At 38.8% G+C, this 19277-nt stretch overlaps 1 protein-coding gene across 5 annotated transcripts; it reads left to right on the top strand.

Moving 5' to 3' along the window:
• The first annotated feature begins 4004 nt into the window (after window positions 1-4004).
• LOC104939912 (von Willebrand factor A domain-containing protein 5A-like) lies at window positions 4005-17652 on the top strand. 5 transcript variants are annotated; one of them, XM_027280934.1, is made up of 22 exons: window positions 4005-4122; window positions 4852-4899; window positions 5090-5292; window positions 5388-5610; window positions 5836-6002; window positions 6102-6216; window positions 6352-6527; window positions 6618-6706; window positions 6816-6960; window positions 7536-7615; window positions 7711-7825; window positions 7937-8095; window positions 8190-8293; window positions 8470-8512; window positions 8751-9000; window positions 9173-9226; window positions 9392-9439; window positions 10117-10155; window positions 10612-10778; window positions 11144-11267; window positions 11345-11441; window positions 16891-17651. In XM_027280934.1, exons 2-21 carry the CDS (start codon window positions 4857-4859, stop codon window positions 11422-11424), a joined length of 2424 nt encoding a protein of 807 aa, XP_027136735.1. In that variant the 5' UTR covers window positions 4005-4122; window positions 4852-4856; the 3' UTR covers window positions 11425-11441; window positions 16891-17651. The 5 variants fall into 5 exon arrangements, 4 of the variants coding, with proteins under 4 accessions (XP_027136735.1, XP_027136736.1, XP_027136737.1 ...); XM_027280935.1 differs by having other exon boundaries at window positions 4032-4122; window positions 11345-11426; window positions 16876-17652; XM_027280936.1 differs by having other exon boundaries at window positions 4032-4122; window positions 11348-11426; window positions 16876-17652.
• The last annotated feature ends 1625 nt before the right edge of the window (window positions 17653-19277 follow it).

The raw sequence follows: 19277 nt of genomic DNA on the forward strand, positions 1-19277 counted from the left end.
TAAATTTGAATTATAAACGCTATCCACTCCTGGTGAAGAACATTTAGAACTGGTTTTATGTTCATTTGTTCAAGATCCGATCTGAGTTTGACTATTCCTTGAAGATTAGAGTAATAGTTACTGTTATAGTATATACTGCTTTACATACCAGTTAACTAGCTTGTGGTTTTTGATGATTCAAGGTGATGTCTTAAGCTGTAGTTGTGAAAAGAAGATCTGAGGTGACCAGTAGGGGCTTGAAAGGTACATACGCTGTCAAAGAAAGATAATATTTAATTAGAGATGAGTAATCAGTAAAAGTGCAACAAGAATTAAGGAAAATAGCTGAAGATGTTAGAGTCTGATCTGTTTTTAGGCATATTTTCTGATCAGGTTATAGATCAGGGATGTCCAAACGTTTCATGTCAGATATAAAGAAAGGGCCATGAGCCCACAGACTTAATGAGCAAGGTTGAAGCACTTTGTACTGTAAACCGGATTTTATCATGATGAAATGTCACTCAGTAGTAAATCCTCTTAATAGGAACAGTGAGTGTCAGGTCAAGTGTCAAAGTACGTTCAAAGTCAAATCACAGAGCTGACTGTCTGTCATCTTGGACCTCAGTCTGCTCTTGTTCAGTGTCATAACGGTGAATGTTTGCTCACATATGTATGCAGAGGTAAATAAACTAAGCAGGCCTTTTTGGCCTGATCCTCATCTGGTGAAAACAGCTTGAATGTGTTTTATGTGTACAGATAACTTATTGTGACATATCCAATTTAACATGTTCATAACAGTAAAATAGTTTGAAATAATTTGACACATGTGAAATGTTATTTACCTGTTGCGTAGTTTTGACATTTCTTTCATTAAATCACCCAACAGCAGTTAATTCCAGCTGGTTTAATATTTGTCTGTATGATGCTGCAGGTCCATCTTCATCATGTTACTACACTCAGCTCAGGGCCGTTTCTAGCTTTTTGGCAAGATGCTACTGGGGGCCTCTTTTTTTTTTTTTGTCAAACTCTGAGGGAGAGATTTCTAACCTTTTCAAATGATCTGTGGCAATGCAACGGTCTGTTACATTTCAAGAAGAAAACAGGCTTATGTACATGCAAATTAAAAAATGCAAAAGATGCAGCTGAAAAATATTTGTGATAAACAAAACAAAATGACATAACATAAAAAAAATGCTCCCTCTACAAATCCAAAAACAATAAAAGCAGACAATGAAAAACAAACAATCAAAAAACTACTAACTACTAGCTCGACTGCGTAAAGAAAGAACCAAGTTAAGAAAAGAAAATCGGCCATTCATCAGTCTGATATGGACATTATTGGACACTTTATATCTTGGTCCTCCCACTCTGGTTGTTTCTTTGACTTTTCATCCTCCATGTCTTTGTTCTCAAGACAAATATACCAAAATATCATAAACCAAAATTCATGATCTCCGGATGACATCCAGGTGGGCAACAATACTTCAGTTTAGGCATCAGGCTAAAAGTTCTTGGGTTATACTGGTAAGGAGTTTTAGTTTGTAATTCATGCAGGATTACGTGCTCCAGGTGTGGGCGTGACCTTCCGAGCAGCATTCCTGAGTGCAGTTTGTTTAGGAAACGATCACACATAGAGAAACAATAACAGGAATGCTCCACCTGCCATGTGTTAACGTGTAGGTGTGACTTGTGTTTGACTATATACAGAGAAGGAGAAGCCTTCTGTATTAAACATCCATCTACGTGTCCTGAACAGGCTCATCTTTCTTCACAAAGGTATCTGATTCATTATTTTCATGGAATATATATGTAAGGTTAGTGAGAGTGTGGAGTACAGCCAGAAACCTGACAAACAGGTTTGTTTGTTAGTTTCATTTTGTTCTTTATATTTGTGTTACTGGAATAGCTCTTAATGATTTGGATGACCTCAACACATGCTGCATGTTTCTGATTGTTATGTACGGTAACTTAGAGTGACATGTGCAGGGGTGCAGATCCGATGTCAGGATGGGGGGGGACACAACTCACAACTCAACCATAACTCACAACTTCATAGAAGCTCGCCATGTCATTCAAAAAGTACTGCACAGGGAATCATTTATTGTGCTTACCTTTCTTGTTTATTTGTCCTAAACAGCCAACAGCGCGTATCACTGCTAGCTCGACTGTTATATTAGTAAATCATCATTTTAAGGGTCTTGGGCATGTAATGTCTACTGATATTCTTATCTTTCGCCTCCCTCTGACCCTCCCATGTCCCCAATTCTTTTCACCATCTTCCTTTTCTCGCAGTAGATCGGACTACTTTATACATAATTCATTGCTGATGGATCATTATCAAAATATGAAGCCCTAACCAAGTTGTGTAAACTAACTGATCCTGTTTTTAAAATGTTATGCTGGTAAACAGTTAAAAACACAGTTCTAAGAGCACAATAAACACAAGACAAGTTGACCCAACAAAATGTGATTTATTTAGATACCAAAACAAAGTTGTATAAAATTATTCCTTGTTTGTTTTCATCTGTCAATCTCCAGGACTCCCTGGAAGAAGAGATCCTGGATCTGTATAACTCTTCTTATCAGTATCTGGACAACTGCTGGATAAAACCAAGGGGTTTAGTTTCTCTTTAACTTCACCGTAATATAGCTAGCTAATATAAACAAACACCTGATCAATGTGCACTTGCAAGCAGGCAAGCCATCTAGCTAGTGCATGTAGAAGTATTAGGGCAGGTGCTAGCTAGCAACCACTAGCTGGAAATTGTGTATTAACCATTACAGAAACATGAAAAATGATTTTGGTAATTCCCAATGCTGTTAGTTTAGGGCATCTGTGACATAAACTTTACATTGAGTGGTGGTCTAATAAATGTGTTAAGCATTTTACATAATATTGCATTCATTTGGTATTTCATATTGTAACAGATCCCTGGAAATCTTACACATGTATGTTATGTTGCTGTAAAAACACATTACTTCTTTACTTAAATTTGTGGACAAAAATATGTGTATGCTGCCTGATTGAATTTAATAGCAGCCGACTTTATAATAATATGTTAAACTGTAAACTATTAGTGCATAAAATACATTAAAAATACAATCATTATACAGTGATTAGATGACAGGTGTGTGTCAAAGAACATAGTAAGGCAGGGGTGTCCAAACTTTTTTTTTTAAAGAAGGCCAGATTTGACCATAGACATATATACATATGGCACCAAAAACAACGTATGTAACTTTTAAAGTGATGGTTATAAATGTTTACTCCTTATGTAAGCACCAAACCAACGTATGTATTTTTCTAATGCTGAGTGTTTACAGCTACTAATGTGTGTAACACTGTTACTGTGATGATAAATATTGAAATATTTATATTTAACATTTAATCTGTGTCTATAATAACCAGATCCTGAAATGTAGATGTGACATGAGGGTTTTCTGAATAAAGAGCATTACACGTGAACATATATACACACACATACACACACACACATACATACATATATATGCGTGTGTGTGTGTGTATACTATATGTATGTATATATGTTCACGTGTAATGTACACGTTAGTGCTCTTTATTCAGAAAACCCTCATGTCACATCTACATTTCAGGATCTGGTTATTATAGACACAGATTAAATGTTAAATATAAATATTTCAATATTTATCATCACAGTAACAGTGTTACACACATTAGTAGCTGTAAACACTCAGCATTAGAAAAATACATACGTTGGTTTGGTGCTTACATAAGGAGTAAACATTTATAATCATCACTTTAAAAGTTACATACGTTGTTTTTGGTGCCTGTTTGTTTCCCAGATATATTAGTGTGTGTGTGAATGGGTGTATAAGAGACATTAACTTAAAGAACTTTGTAGAAAGGCGCTTTATGAAGTTCAGTCCATTTCCTTGTATTAGTTTACGGGCAGATCTGCCTGATCCAATATGGCGGACCCGTTGACGTATCGCGACCAGCGACCAACCCGCTAAATGCGGCGTCTATGTTTATATGTCTATGATATCATTCCGTAGCACTTCTATTTCAGGTCTGTCATTTTCAACACGAAGCACCGCCCATTCGGTGATACGCAACTCTTCCTGCATTCTGTCTCTGCACACACACGTCTATCCTCAGAGGTAAGTTTTCTTCTTTTCTGTGTGTGTTTCTTTTAATAGGAGATATATCATGTGAGATATGACAGACAACGCAGTGGTAAGCTTTATGAATGAATCACTGGGTGCTGCTGTCCTCACATTTGCTTTGAATTTACTGAGTGTAAATATTGTGATCAAAGTTCAAACAAATGCACCGAGGAAGCAACAAGGAGGACTGACAGAAAACAAAGGGAGAGACTGTTTTACAGGAAGCCAGTTGTGGAGGATGAACCAGTTCATTACTGAATAAATCATAGTGCATCATTGGTTTCTTTGTTCCCACATGGCTGTTTGTCTGTGTGATGAAGAAGCGCATCCAATTTTTCTGCCCAAATTCTCTCCACATTCATGAATTTGTAGTCGAGTTTCTGTGTTTCAAATGTACTACACCGATCTCTAAACCTGGCACTTCAAGCCCAAGAGGTTAAATACTAAATACTTTGTTACCGGCTTCTTAGGAATGCTGTGAAAAGTTGATGATGTGATGTTATATTTGGAGTCATTTTGAGGAAAAACATAACAGTATGTTTTTTTCATGGTGATATATTTGTCACATGACAGGAAACTGCCTCTGGCACCACCAAGTTGGAGGCAAAACAACAGAAAATGTTAGAACCATAATGGTTATAAAAATGTTTTTGGTGACATTCATTTGAAAATATTTTAATATCTATCATATATAAATATGACCTTTTGTCAATTGTTGTACAGGTACAATGGTGAACCGCTGTGGTCTGCTAACTGCTCAGAGGGAGCCAGGTAAAACAAACACAAAGATCTTCAGCTGTAAGGCTGGAATGGCTTTCAGGTTCACAATTGTAATACACTGTGAGACACTGGAACAACAGCAAAAATCTTAAGTAGTATCCTCAACAAATGATTGAAAGACAAAAGACAGAAGTTTTTACACAGTCTGTGTTCATTTTGTTTTCTTCTGTGTCTTGGTCAGTTCCTCTGAAGAGTGTGGAGGTGGAGCTGGAGGTGAGGGACCATGTGGCTACAGTGGTCTCCACTCTGAACTATGAGAACAAGGAGGACAAACCAATAGAGGCTGTTTTTGTCTTCCCTCTGCCTGGAGACGCTGCTGTCTGTCATTTCAGTGCTATGGTTGGACAAACACAGATTGTAGCTGAGGTGAAGGAGAAACAGAAGGTGAGCTGGACACTACAGATTTTTCTCTACTATGAGGCCCAAAAACACAATAAACACAGTGAAAGATCCTCTCATATATGTCATCTGTTCTCCAGGCTCGTGAGGAGTACGATGATGCTTTGAGCTCCGGTCAGCAGGCCTTCCTATTGGAGGAGAGTGATCAGAGTCCAGATATATTCACTTTGAGTGTGGGCAGTCTGCCTCCAGGAGAGAGCGCCTCCATCAGGCTGGAGTATGTCACTGAGCTGGCTGTGCAGGCTGATGACGGGTTGAGGTTTTGTCTGCCCGCTGTGCTCAACCCTCGCTACCAACCACAGGGTAGGAAAAACAGTCAACACTTATTCATGTAAATCATGTCAAAAACAATGAACTGGCAGAACATCATTCTACAACTGCTTTTAGACTGCTTCCAGCCTGTGACACATGTTCATATGACAGATAGATACCAAACTGTCAGGGATTTTGATTTCAGAGAGGCTAAAATCAAAATCTGTAATTTCTCTTTAATTACAGTATTTCTAACTCGTCTCATGGTGTTTACAGGTAGTGAAGGTCCCAGTGTCCAGGTGACCTCTGTTCCAGCCTCTCTGGTTCCCTACAGTCTGTCCTTCTCTGCCCGAGTGTCCTCTCCTCGTCCAGTCTCTAAAGTAGAGTCCAACTGTCCCCTGGACCCTCTCCAGTACCTCAACACAGAGCAAACCCAGGCCACGGTAGGTAGAGAGCTAATGTATCTGCTGTGTGTGATTGTTCCTCGGTACTGACAACAACAACATATATCACTTTATTTATATTTGTGAGTGTGTCTTCAGGTCAAGTTGGCTGCAGGACACAAGTTTGACAGAGATGTTGAACTGCTGATTTATTACAAAGATGCCCACCAGCCCTCTGCTGTGGTGGAGGCAGGACAGACGTCTGCCAAGCCTGGTGAGCACAAATTAATGAAGCTGTTACTGAAATAAAAAAGGTTCATTATCCTCCTACTGATTAGTTACACATGTTGGAATAGTTGGTAAAAAGCCAGATTTGTGTTCAAGTTTCTGTCTGTCCTCTGTGTTTCAGGCACTCTGATGGGTGATCCAGTAGTGATGCTGAGCCTGTACCCTGAGTTTCCCCAGGCTGTGATGTCTTCAGTCGCCTCATGTGGAGAGTTTGTGTTCTTATTGGATCGATCTGGAAGTATGGATTGCCGTACCAATAACAGCAAGCAGCAAGAAACTCGCATTGGCAGTGCCAGGGTATTCATGATGTGTTGTTTGTGTCATAAAATGCTTCATAGTGTCTCTCTCACACAGTGGCCTTCATGATGTTTTCTCTCTTCCCTTCAGGACACTCTGCTGCTCCTGTTGAAGAGCTTACCAATGGGCTGCTACTTCAACATCTACAGTTTTGGGTCCAGATATGAACACATCTTCCCGTAAGTCACTCCCTCAAAGCTATACCTGAATTAGGAACTGCAGTTTAGAAGTTGATAGTGCTACACAACCCTCCACCACCTGACCTCGTCCATGTGTTTGTGATGGCAGTAAGAGTGTGGAGTACAGCCAGAAGACCATGGAAGATGCTCTGAAGAAAGTTGAGGAGATGGGGGCTGATCTTGGAGGAACAGAGATCCTGAAACCTCTCAAACACATTTACAGCCAACCCTGCATTCAGAGTCAACCAAGACAAGTAATGACACACACACACACACACACACACACGCACACAAAAACATACAGTTAAATGAGTGTTTCCTTTTGGCCCCTTAGTCCACTAACATGAAACTACTTCAGATCAGGCATGCTGTTTTAAAATGATTAAAAAATTAATTCAATTTTAATTATCACACTATGAAATATAAACATCTATAAAAGCTACAGGTTTATGGTGTTGCATTACTGTACCATCTAAAACACAATTTTATTTTCTGGAGAATCAGTCAAATACTTGGCAACACACAGACAGTCCCTGCGCTCAGGTGCAGTGTGGTCCCGGCAGGAATGTTTAAACCATATTTGAACAGCAGCAAGTGTGGCTCCATCTGCAAAATGTTGTAGATGCAATATTATTTAAACCTTTAAACTACTGCCTGTTGTTTGTTTTAATGTTCACTGTACGTGTTCAAGGTACAACCTTATAATAGTCACCACACCTTGTTTTCATACATTACTGTACTTTGCTGTACCACTTTTTTTGTCTGAAACATTCTCTCAACACATGATGTATGTTTCTGGGTGTGATGTAACACATGAACTCTCCTCTAGCTTTTTGTCTTTACTGACGGTGAGGTGGGGAACACCAAAGAAGTTATCGATCTGGTGAAGAAGAATTCAGGTTCCCACAGGTGAAAACACAAAGGAGAACAAACACTCACACCATTCCCAGAGTATGTCTCATGGTCTAATACTTGATGTGTTTAAACAAACTACTGTGTTGTAGGTGTTTCTCTTTTGGGATTGGGGAAGGGGCCAGCTCTGCTCTTATCAATGGCTTGGCCAAGGAAGGAGGAGGTCACGCTCAGTTCATCACAGGGACTGACCGGATGCAACCCAAAGTAAGACATATGATTAATAAATAAGAAATGCAACCACAATGCAATCAGAGTTCCAGTAAGTAGAACCTCAGTGTCTCTTCCAACTTTTCCTAAACTGTTTTTACTCATCAGGTGATGCAGTCACTGCGATTTGCTCTGCAGCCAGCTGTGGTGGACATCTCAGTCACATGGGATTTGCCAAAGGGAGTCTCTGTCACTGTTCTCTCTCCACCAATCACAGCACTTTTCCAGGGTCAAAGGTCACTGATTTATGCCCAGCTCACTGGACAGGTAGGAGCAGCACCTTCTCATAGTGAAATATTGCTCTAGTCTGATTCTTTTCAGCATCCGGTATGTGATTACAATACTGAACATGTTTTCTCAGAGTTCAGAGGCAGCAGAGGGCTGTGTGACAGTGAAGTACAGCCTGGCAGGTCATCCCTCTCAGAATCAACTCAACTTCAGTCTCAAACCCGCAGAGGACACTGGGTAAAACAGAAGTCCTGACTTCACAAATATTCAGTTTAATTACTTTTTTGGTTAGACACCCTCTGAGTTTAAACTACAGACCTCTCATCTCTTATCTGATGACAGAGCCACTAACACAGTCTTAGCAAACATAAACTTCAGTGGTGTATGAATTAAAGTCCTCTCCCTCGGCTCAGGACCAGACAGTTCACCCTGATGGCATGCAGAGTCCATGGACAGGTGAATTGAGACTTCTTATTGGTGTAGAGGGGACCAGTCACTGTTTGTTCATGCAAACTCTATAAGCATAGCCACAGACTGTAGGACTGTAGGACTGAACATGTGAACCACGGGTGGGATGAAGAGGGATAGCTGTGGCCTGTAGACTCATGATGTGCTCCTGAACACTGGTATAGAAAACAGATGAATGAAAAACAGAATAAGCAGGGTTCTTATAACATGGTACATCTGTGTGCAGATGTGTCTACCTCTCTCTCCTGTCTGCAGGTTAACAGTCCACAGGTTGGCTGCTCAGACTCTGATTCGCTCCCTGGAGATGGAGGAGAGAGAGCGCAGAGGAGAGCAAGATGGAGGAGTGAAGAAGAAGGTGGTGGAGCTCAGCGTCCAATCAGGAGTGAGCAGTGCCTTCACTGCCTTCATTGCTGTCAAGAAAGGGGACGGTGAGGCGATTCAAGGACCTCTGCTGCGCAGAAATGTTCCAACACGCCGTGAGTGTTTCATGTCTTCTTTCACAGTGTTCACAGCTGTTCACATGTTCCCATTTCTATGAGTTTGTATGTAAAAAGTTTCATGTTTGTGATAATTAATAATCCATTGATAGCAAACATAATAATTTTGTTTAACTGAAACACATTTTAAAACATTTTTTACATTTTAAAGGTCTGCTCAATCGTATCTGTTGTAGTGCTGCAGACAGGGGATTTTCTGTCCGGGGTAAGTAACAGGATGCATCTGTGTATTTCTATAAACAATATTTGAAACACATAAATATTTTAAGTACTATTTTTAAGTGTTAAAAGTAGTAGTTAATATATCTTTTGTCTGTTGATTCTCATGTAATTACGTCATCATTTTTTGTTTTATTTTAAAATCTCAAAGGGATGAGTAAAGGCTTTGTTTCAAGTCCTTCTGATCATTTATTCGACGGTAAGTAAGAAGCTCAGTAGGAGTTGAACACACATCTGTGTATTTCTACAAATCATAAATATTCTATATATTCATCTATAAATCCACACACATACTCTTCCTAACATAGGTGTCCATAACACATCAGTGTCTTTCTTTTCGGTCTGCACAACTGCCTGTACTAAGGAAGTAAGCAAAAATGTGTTTGACTCATGTTGCCTAATGAATGATGATTCAAAGAGTAATATTTGAATCATAAGTAATATCTGAATGCCATTCAGATGTCAGGTAATGTTACATTGCTTGCCCACATATATTTAATTTGATCACAATGAAGAAACATTTCACCAGAATTCCAAATGTGGCTCTTGTGTATATTTTAATAATTATGATTATAGTATTTGGTCAGTCAAGCAGTTGCACAGAGGTATTATCTATATTAGACTGTGTTTACTCTGCTCTATCAACAACTTGTATGCACAGACTTCAGACAGGCAGCAGCATGAGGTTATTCTCTAATCTGAAGCAGAAGCTGAGTACCTTGGGGAATTTCTGTGCAAATGACCAATGATAACACACTGATGGTGAAAGTTTTGCTTTGTGGACTTGTTGAATTTCCATGTATTAGGTTAAAATGAAGTTCCTTGTTTTCTGTTGTTGACTTTGTGTAATGTTCTACTTGTCATTTTCTCTTTTAGTCAAGATGGCAAGGCCGCCATCACATAGATCAATACAAAGTAAGTGACAAAAAGTTTATTGAGGATACACCTGTTGACAACTATTGTATGGATTGACGTGCACACTTCCATGTCTCTGTGTTATTATTTCTTCTTCTTTATTTGTTCTCTGCATAACTATAAAAGTGAAGCCAGAAAAAATCCGATGACCTGTTTATTTAATTTTTTTAAGCACACTTTTTTCTTTTGTCGGTACTATAAACCCAAAGTATTTAAGCAAACTAACTAAAATGTTTCAGTGTTTAAATAAAGTTTCAATTTCATTTTCATTTGAGGTGAAGTCACACATTGGAAGCATCAAAATGATTTGAAAAAATCAAACAGAACACAGCATGAAAAACACTCACGTTTTTAACTCTGATATCAAATCAGGCCAAATTAAAACAACAATTTATGCACAATAATTTAATGATTCACAAAGATTATTTTATCTATGCTCTTTGTTTTTCTCCTCAGTTGCATCTAGGTGGGATGCAAGTGCTGAGCCCCAGCAGCCACTCAGAGACCCTTTTCTGCAGCTGATCTCCGCCCAGAAGGCGTCTGGCTGCTGGGTGCTACATCCAGCTCTGGCTGCTGCTCTGGGAAAGACCAGCGAGGAGCTGGAAAACCCAAAACCTGCATTGGTGGGTTACTGTCAAATATAATAACACAATTAAATAATAGGACTTATTCAAACAGATTTTATCACATGGTTTATAAACGAAAGAGAGGTAATATTAAAAACATGTGAAACTAAATTAACATAATCTAAAACTAAACAAAACAAATGAAAAGTAACAAAGTATGCTTTTATACAGTAACCACATGACAGAAACATACATTTACCATATCAGTCAAAAGTTCATGTGAAAGTTTTTATGTCTCATTTTATTGTTAATACGTTATGAAGTGATATTGTTCAAAACCGTCCAGCAGCACTTTCCTGTATCTTCTTTGTTCTCTTTCATTGATTTCTCCTCCATGTTTTTTCTTTGATTTGGTGAATTAGGTGAACCAGGAAGTGTGGGCCACCATTCTGGCTCTGATCTGGCTTCATGGTTTCAAGATGGACGCTCAGCAAGAGTGGGAGCTTCTGGCTATGAAGGCTGTGTCATGGCTCCGTGCTCAGAATGGTAACGACCATGTGTGCTGGTTAAAATCAGCTGTTTGTACATGTTCATACTAAGATGATTATTTTTCTTTTTTTCAGCAGCATGTGTGACAGAGTGTGTGGAAGCTGGAAATGCACTGTTGGGTTGCAAAGTGCAGAAGGACGCTCTGGGACTCTGAAGGTGTTCATCAAACAGGCTTCTCCTTCATGACTGATAAACAGAGAATTGCAATAAGTTCGGGAATGCAAGTAAATAACTATAATTTGACATCTTAATCAAGAAATAGTGCTTTATTATTTTTTGTACTCATGGATAACAATAATAATCATATTTTAGCATTAAAATATCATTTTGGTTAAAAGGCTTTTACATACTGGTGTATTAACCATTACAGAAACATAAAAAATGATTTTGGTAATTCCCAATGCTGTTAGCTTAGGGCAGCTGTGACATAAACTTTACATTGAGTGGTGGTCTAATAAATGTGTTAAGCATTTTACATAATATTGCATTCATTTGGTATTTCATATTGTAACAGATCCCTGGAAATCTTACATATGTATATGTTATGTTACTTCTTTAAATTTGTGAACAAAAATATGTGTATGCTGCCTGATTGAATTTAATAGCAGCCGACTTTATAATAATATGTTAAAATGTAAACTATTAGTGCATAAAATACATTAAAAATACAATCATTACACAGTGATTAGATGACAGGTGTGTGTCAGAGAACATAGTAAGGCAGGGGTGTCCAAACTTTTTTTTTAAAGAAGGCCAGATTTGACCATAGACATATATGACACCAAAAACAACGTATGTAACTTTTAAAGTGATGATTATAAATGTTTACTCCTTATGTAAGCACCAAAAACATATATTTTTTTAATACTGAGTGTTTACAGCCACTAATGTGTGTAACACTGTTACTGTGATGATAAATACTGAAATATTTATATTTAACATTTAATCTGTGTCTATAATAACCAGATCCTGAAATGTAGATGTGACATGAGGGTTTTCTGAATAAAGAGCACTAACGTTTACATTTAACTGATTTTGATTCATCGTTTTTATATTCACATTGATGAACATATCACTCTGACTCTTGTCTTTAACAAAATCATTCAGAAAGTAATATTTTGTGTCACATCTCCAGGTAACCGTAGCAGTTATGTCCTCAAAGAGTCAAATGCTTCGTTATGCCAACCAAAAAAAGCCGAATCTGTCCGACTTTGGGGCCATGATTGGCCCCCGGCCCGTACTTTGAGCGTCCCTGGAGTAAGGACTGCACAGCATGTCATGCATTTCTGCGTGGACTGTAGGACGCAGTATGAATGCTCCATTTCAGCAGAGAAAGTAGTTTTTTAATTTCCAGTGTAGCAGCTGTTGCAACTTATCATCTTTCATCAAACACTATATCAAGGGTCTCACACTTCTTTGGAATCAAAACGGGAGTCAAGGCCTATTCACACCGGGGACGTAAGCGCCGCGGAGCTGATCGCTTCCAGTCTAATCAATGAGAGCACTCACACCGGGCGCGCCGCGGGACGTCCCAGCAGCGACTCTCCGCGCTGCAGCGCTTTCATTCCGTAGCACTTCTATTTCAGGTCTGTCATTTTCAACACGAAGCACCGCCCATTCGGTGATACGCAACTCTTCCTGCATTCTGTCTCTGCACACACACGTCTATCCTCAGAGGTAAGTTTTCTTCTTCTCTGTGTGTGTTTCTTTTAATAGGAGATATATCATGTGAGATATGACAGACAACGCAGTGGTAAGCTTTATGAATGAATCACTGGGTGCTGCTGTCCTCACATTTGCTTTGAATTTACTGAGTGTAAATATTGTGATCAAAGTTCAAACAAATGCACCGAGGAAGCAACAAGGAGGACTGACAGAAAACAAAGGGAGGGACTGTTTTACAGGAAGCCAGTTGTGGAGGATGAACCAGTTCATTACTGAATAAATCATAGTGCATCGTTGGTTTCTTTGTTCCCACATGGCTGTTTGTCTGCCATATTCCTTCCTCTTTATTTTGGGTGTGATGAAGAAGCGCATCCAATTTTTCTGCCCAAATTCTCTCCACATTCATGAATTTGTAGTCGAGTTTCTGTGTTTCACATGTACTACACCGATCTCTAAACAGGGCACTTCAAGCCCAAGAGGTTAAATACTAAATACTTTGTTACCGGCTTCTTAGGAATGCTGTGAAAAGTTGATGATGTGATGTTATATTTGGAGTCATTTTGAGGAAAAACATAACAGTATGTTTTTTTCATGGTGATATATTTGTCACATGACAGGAAACTGCCTCTGGCACCACCAAGTTGGAGGCAAAACAACAGAAAATGTTAGAACCATAATGGTTATAAAAATGTTTTAATGCAATCAGAGTTCCAGTAAGTAGAACCTCAGTGTCTCTTCCAACTTTTCTAAACTGTTTTTACTCATCAGGTGATGCAGTCACTGCGATTTGCTCTGCAGCCAGCTGTGGTGGACATCTCAGGTCACATTGGGATTTGCCAAGGGAGGTCTCTGTCACTGTTTCTCTCATCCCCAATCACAGCACTTTTCCAGGGTCAAAGGTCACTGCTTTATGCCCGCTCACTGGACAGGTAGGAGCAGCACCTTCTCATGTGAAATATTGCTCTCAGTCTGATCTTTTCAGCATCCGGTATGTGATTTACAAACTGAACATGTTTTCTCAGAGTTCGGCAGCAGAGGGCTGTGGACAGTGAGTACAGCCTGGCAGGTCATCCCTCTCAAAATCACTCAACTTCAGTCTCAAACCCGCAGAGGGACACTGGGTAAAAACAGAAGTCCTGACTTCACAAATATTCAGTTTAATTACTTTTTTGGTTAGACACCCTCTGTGTTTAACTACAGACCTCTCATCTCTCATCTGATGACAGAGCCACTAACACAGTCTTAGCAAACATAAACTTCAGTGGTGTATGAATTAAAGTCCTCTCCCTCGGCTCAGGACCAGACAGTTCACCCTGATGGCATGCGAGCCATGGTCCATTGGTGTAGAGGGACCAGTCACTGTTTGTTCATGCAAAACTCCATAAGGCATAGCCACAGACTGTAGGACTGTAGGACTGAACATGTGAACCACGGGTGGATGAAGAGGGATAGCTGTGGCCTGTAGACTCATGATGTGCTCCTGAACAACTGGTATAGAAAACAGATGAATGAAAAAACGAATGAGCAGGGTTCTTATATAACATGGTAAAATCTGTGTGCCAGATGTGTCTACCTCTCTCCTGTCTGCAGGTTAACAGTCCACAGGTTGGCTGCCTGCACTCTGATTCGCTCCCTGGAGATGGAGGAGAGAGAGCGCAGAGGAGAGCAAGATGGAGGAGTGAAGAGAAGGTGGTGGAGCTCAGCGTCCAATCAGGAGTGAGCAGTGCCTTCACTGCCTTCATTGCTGTCAAGAAAGGGGACGGCGAGGCGATTCAAGGACCTCTGCTGCGCAGAAATGTTCCAACACGCCGTGAGTGTTTCATGTCTTCTTTACAGTGTTCACAGCTGTTCACATGTTCCCATTTCTATGGTTTGTATGTAAAAAGTTTCATGTTTGTGATAATTAATATCCATGATAGCAAACATAATAATTTGTTTAACTGAAAACACATTTTAAAACATTTTTACATTTTTAAAAGGTCTGCTCAATCGTATCTGTTGTAGTGCTGCAGACAGTGGATTTTCTGTCCGGAGTAAGTAACAGGTATGCATCTGTGTATTTCTATACACATATTTTGAAAAACACATAAAATATTTTAAGTACTATTTTTAAGTGTTAAAAAGTAGTAGTTTAGTATATCTTTTGTCTGTTTATTTCTGATGTAATTACGTCATCATTTTTTTGTTTGTTGGAAATCTAAAGGGATGAGGAAAGGCTTTGTTTCAAGTCCTTCTGATCATTTATTTGACGGTAAGTAAGAAGCTCAGTAGGAGTGAACACACATCTGGTATTTCTACAAATCATAAATATCTATATATTCTCTATAAAATCCACCACACATACTCTTCCTAACATAGGTGTCCATAACACATCAGTGTCTTTCTTTTCGGTCTGCACAACTGCCTGTACTAAGGAAGTAAGCAAAAATGTGTTTGACTCATGTTGCTTAATGAATGATGATTCAAAGAGTAATATTTGACTTCAGACAGGCAGCAGCATGAGGTTATTCTCTAATCTGAAGCAGAAGCTGCGTACCTTGGGGAATTTCTGTGCAAATGACCAATGATAACACACTAATGGTGAAAGTTTTGCTTTGTGGGACTTGTTGAATTTCCATGTATTAGGCTAAATGAAGTTCCCTGTTTTCTGTGTGACTTTGTGTAATGTTCTACTTGTCATTTCTCTTTTAGTCAAGATGGCAAGGCCGTCATCACATAGATCAATACAAAGTAAGTGACAAAGAGTTTATTGAGGATCATGTCATTATTTCTTCTTCTTTATTTAGTCTCTGCATAACTATAAAAGTGAAGCCAGAAAAAATCCGATGACCTGTTTATTTTTTCTTTTGTCGGTACTATAAACCCAAAGTATTAAGCAAACTAACTAAATGTTTCAGTGTTTAAATAAAGTTTCAATTTCATTTTCATTTGAGGTGAAGTGAAGTCACACATTGGAAGCATCAAAATGATTTGAAAAATCAAACAGACACAGCTTAAAAACACTCACATTTTTAAGTGTAATCATTAGCTCTGATATCAAATCAGGCCAAATTAAAACAACAATTTATGCACAATAAATTAATGATTCACAAAGATTATTTATCTATGCTCTTTGTTTTTCTCCTCAGTTGCATCTTGGTGGGATGCAAGCGCTGAGCCCCAGCAGCCACTCAGAGACCCTTTTCTGCAGCTGATCTCCGTCCAGGGCGTCTGGCTGTGGGTGCTACATCCAGCTCTGGCTGCTGCTCTGGGAAAGACCAGCGAGGAGTTGGAAAACCCAAAACCTGCATTGGTGGGTTACTGTCAAATATAATAACACAATTAAATAATAGGACTTATTCAAACAGATTTTATCACATGGTTTATAAACGAAAGAGAGGAAATATTAAAAACATGTGAAACTAAATTAACATAATCTAAAACTAAACAAAACAAATGAAAAGTAACAAAGTATGCTTTTATACAGTAACCACATGACAGAAACATACATTTACCATATCAGTCAAAAGTTCATGTGAAAGTTTTTATGTCTCATTTTATTGTTAATACGTTATGAAGTGATATTGTTCAAAACTGTCCAGCAGCACTTTCCTGTATCTTCTTTGTTCTCTTTCATTGATTTCTCCTCCATGTTTTTTCTTTGATTTGGTGAATTAGGTGAACCAGGAAGTGTGGGCCACCATTCTGGCTCTGATCTGGCTTCATGGTTTCAAGATGGACGCTCAGCAAGAGTGGGAGCTTCTGGCTATGAAGGCTGTGTCATGGCTCCGTGCTCAGAATGGTAACGACCATGTGTGCTGGTTAAAATCAGCTGTTTGTACATGTTCATACTAAGATGATTATTTTTCTTTTTTTCAGCAGCATGTGTGACAGAGTGTGTGGAAGCTGGAAATGCACTGTTGGGTTGCAAAGTGCAGAAGGACGCTCTGGGACTCTGAAGGTGTTCATCAAACAGGCTTCTCCTTTTTGTACTCATGGATAACAATAATAATCATATTTTAGCATTAAAATATCATTTTGGTTAACAGGCTTTTACATACTGGTGTATTAACCATTACAGAAACATAAAAAATGATTTTGGTAATTCCCAATGCTGTTAGCTTAGGGCAGCTGTGACATAAACTTTACATTGAGTGGTGGTCTAATAAATGTGTTAATTGTTTTACATAATTTTGCATTCATTTGGTATTTCATATTGTAACAGATCCCTGGAAATCTTACACAAGTATATGTTTTCTTTACTTTTGTATCATAAATAAATATATAAATATAAATTGTACACAATAATATGTGTATGCTGCCTGATTGAATTTAATAGCAGCCAACTTTATAATAATATGTTAAACTGTAAACTGGCTTCTCCTTCAGGATTGATACACAGAGCTTTGTAACAATGAAACCCTTTCAGAAACCTGATGAATAATTACTTAAAGCAAAATTAAATATGTCAATTTGTCACTGAAATAACAAAAAATTAAACTTTGAGGTGGGAGAAGAATTGTCTGTGTTTCTTGCAGGTTGTGTCCTGTGTTTCCCCAAGCATGCACTAGTGTTTACTACTCACAACCTTTGGAGGATTTGCAGTGTGAGCTGTCCCTGTAGTACTTATAAGCTCCACCAGATGTCGCTATAGTTTGACTGCAGTGTCCCTTTTAAAATGTATAAACACAATTCTGCAGATGTTCATGTACAATGTTTTAAAAAAACATGGGTGATAATCAAAAGATATTGAAATTAAACACGTTAATATCTGTCTTGCTCTTGACATCTGATTTCTTGTCATTTTAACAGCGGGACTTAAAACTATTTAAAATATTAGAAGAATAATAGAATATTTAAAGAAGAGTTTAAATGTTCAGTTCTTCATCATTTCTCTTGTAGTGTACTGATGTTGACAAACCAATAAATTAGACAATCCATACATTTACATAAACAAAAATCACCAAACCACCAGAACCTGATAAAGTACGTCAAACGTCAACAGTCAATTCTGCATCAAATTAATCCATAAAGATAAACTGCATTTCCATCCAAACTACATTTTGGATTTTGTCAACAACTAAAGAACTTCTTACCAGAATTATTTTCCTGTAAGACGACGAAGAAATGAGGCGAACCCTTTCAGGAATGAAGATTTCTAATAGAATAAAGTGCTGTTTGATGGGTCAGATACAGGCCGAATTAAACATTGTTAAGCCTAACCTCGGTGGAGAAGAAAAGCCTCAACAAAGGGAAATATTAAAGGATAAAGGGATAAAAAAAGACACTCACCTAAAGAGAGCAGAAAAAGAGAAAGGAATACTTACCTGAAACCTAAACAAACACGTGAGTGTAATTTTTGGAATCAACACAAAGGTAATACACCTTGTGTTTTATTTTGAAGTTATGGGAACAGGATGAGTGGAATGGGGAGGTGCTTAAAACTTTCCTGGTGGCTCTGGGGACACACAGCTCTGACTTTCTCTCCCCACACCTAACTTAGTTTAGCTTTCTACAGGTGTGGTGGAGAGTACAGTCACCATTTCTATCATCACCTGTAACTGCTCTGCTGCTGACAGGAAGGCGCTGCAGAGGGTGCTGAAAGTTACTCAGAAGATCACCCACAACAGTCTTCCTTCCATTGACGACATTTACATCAGCAGGTGTCGAAGCAGTGCAGCCCGCATCATGAGGGAATCTACTCACCCGGCCCATAGACTTTTTGACCCCCTCCCCTCTGGTAAGAGGTTGTGGAGCATTAAGTCCGGAACATGGAGGCTCAAACACAGCTTCTACCCAGGGGCTGTCAGACTGATGAACTCAATCCCTCACTGAAATGCTGTTATTACTCAACATTAACCGTTATGACACTGAACAAGAGCAGACTGAGGTCCAAGATGACTGACAGTCAGCTCTGTGATTTGACTTTGAACGTACTTCATTCTTCAGTCCATGTTCCAGGACCACTGTTACTATTATGAGGATTTACACATGAGTGACATTAAATCATATTAAAATCAGGGTTACAGTACAAAGTGCCTTAACCTTGCTCATTAAGCCTGTGGGCTCATGGCCCTGCACTATGTATTTATATGTTTATCTTAAATGCAAAGTTTGGACATCCCTGATCTATAACCTGACCTGAAAAGATACCTAAAACAGATCAGACTCTAACATCTCCAGCTATTTTCCTTAATTCTTGTTGCACTTGTACTTCTCTAATGCATCTCTAATGTATATTGTTTTTCTGTGACAGGGTTTGTACCTTTTCAAGCCTATACTGGTCACCTCAGATCGTCCCATTACAACTACAGCTCAAGACATCACCATGAATCAGCAAAAACCACAAGCTAGTTAACTGGT

The sequence above is a fragment of the Larimichthys crocea genome, chromosome VII, assembly GCF_000972845.2.
Source record: "Larimichthys crocea isolate SSNF chromosome VII, L_crocea_2.0, whole genome shotgun sequence".
Taxonomy (NCBI): domain Eukaryota; kingdom Metazoa; phylum Chordata; class Actinopteri; family Sciaenidae; genus Larimichthys; species Larimichthys crocea.

Excerpts from the sequence above, each read along its gene's own strand:
- LOC104939912 (XM_027280934.1), top strand. The coding sequence starts at position 4,857 with ATGGTGAACCGCTGTGGTCTGCTAACTGCTCAGAGGGAGCCAG. Across the intron at positions 8,096-8,189 it reads ATGCCCAGCTCACTGGACAG|AGTTCAGAGGCAGCAGAGGG; the intron begins GTAGGAGCAGCA and ends ATGTTTTCTCAG. Across the intron at positions 9,227-9,391 it reads CAGGGGATTTTCTGTCCGGG|GGATGAGTAAAGGCTTTGTT; the intron begins GTAAGTAACAGG and ends AAAATCTCAAAG.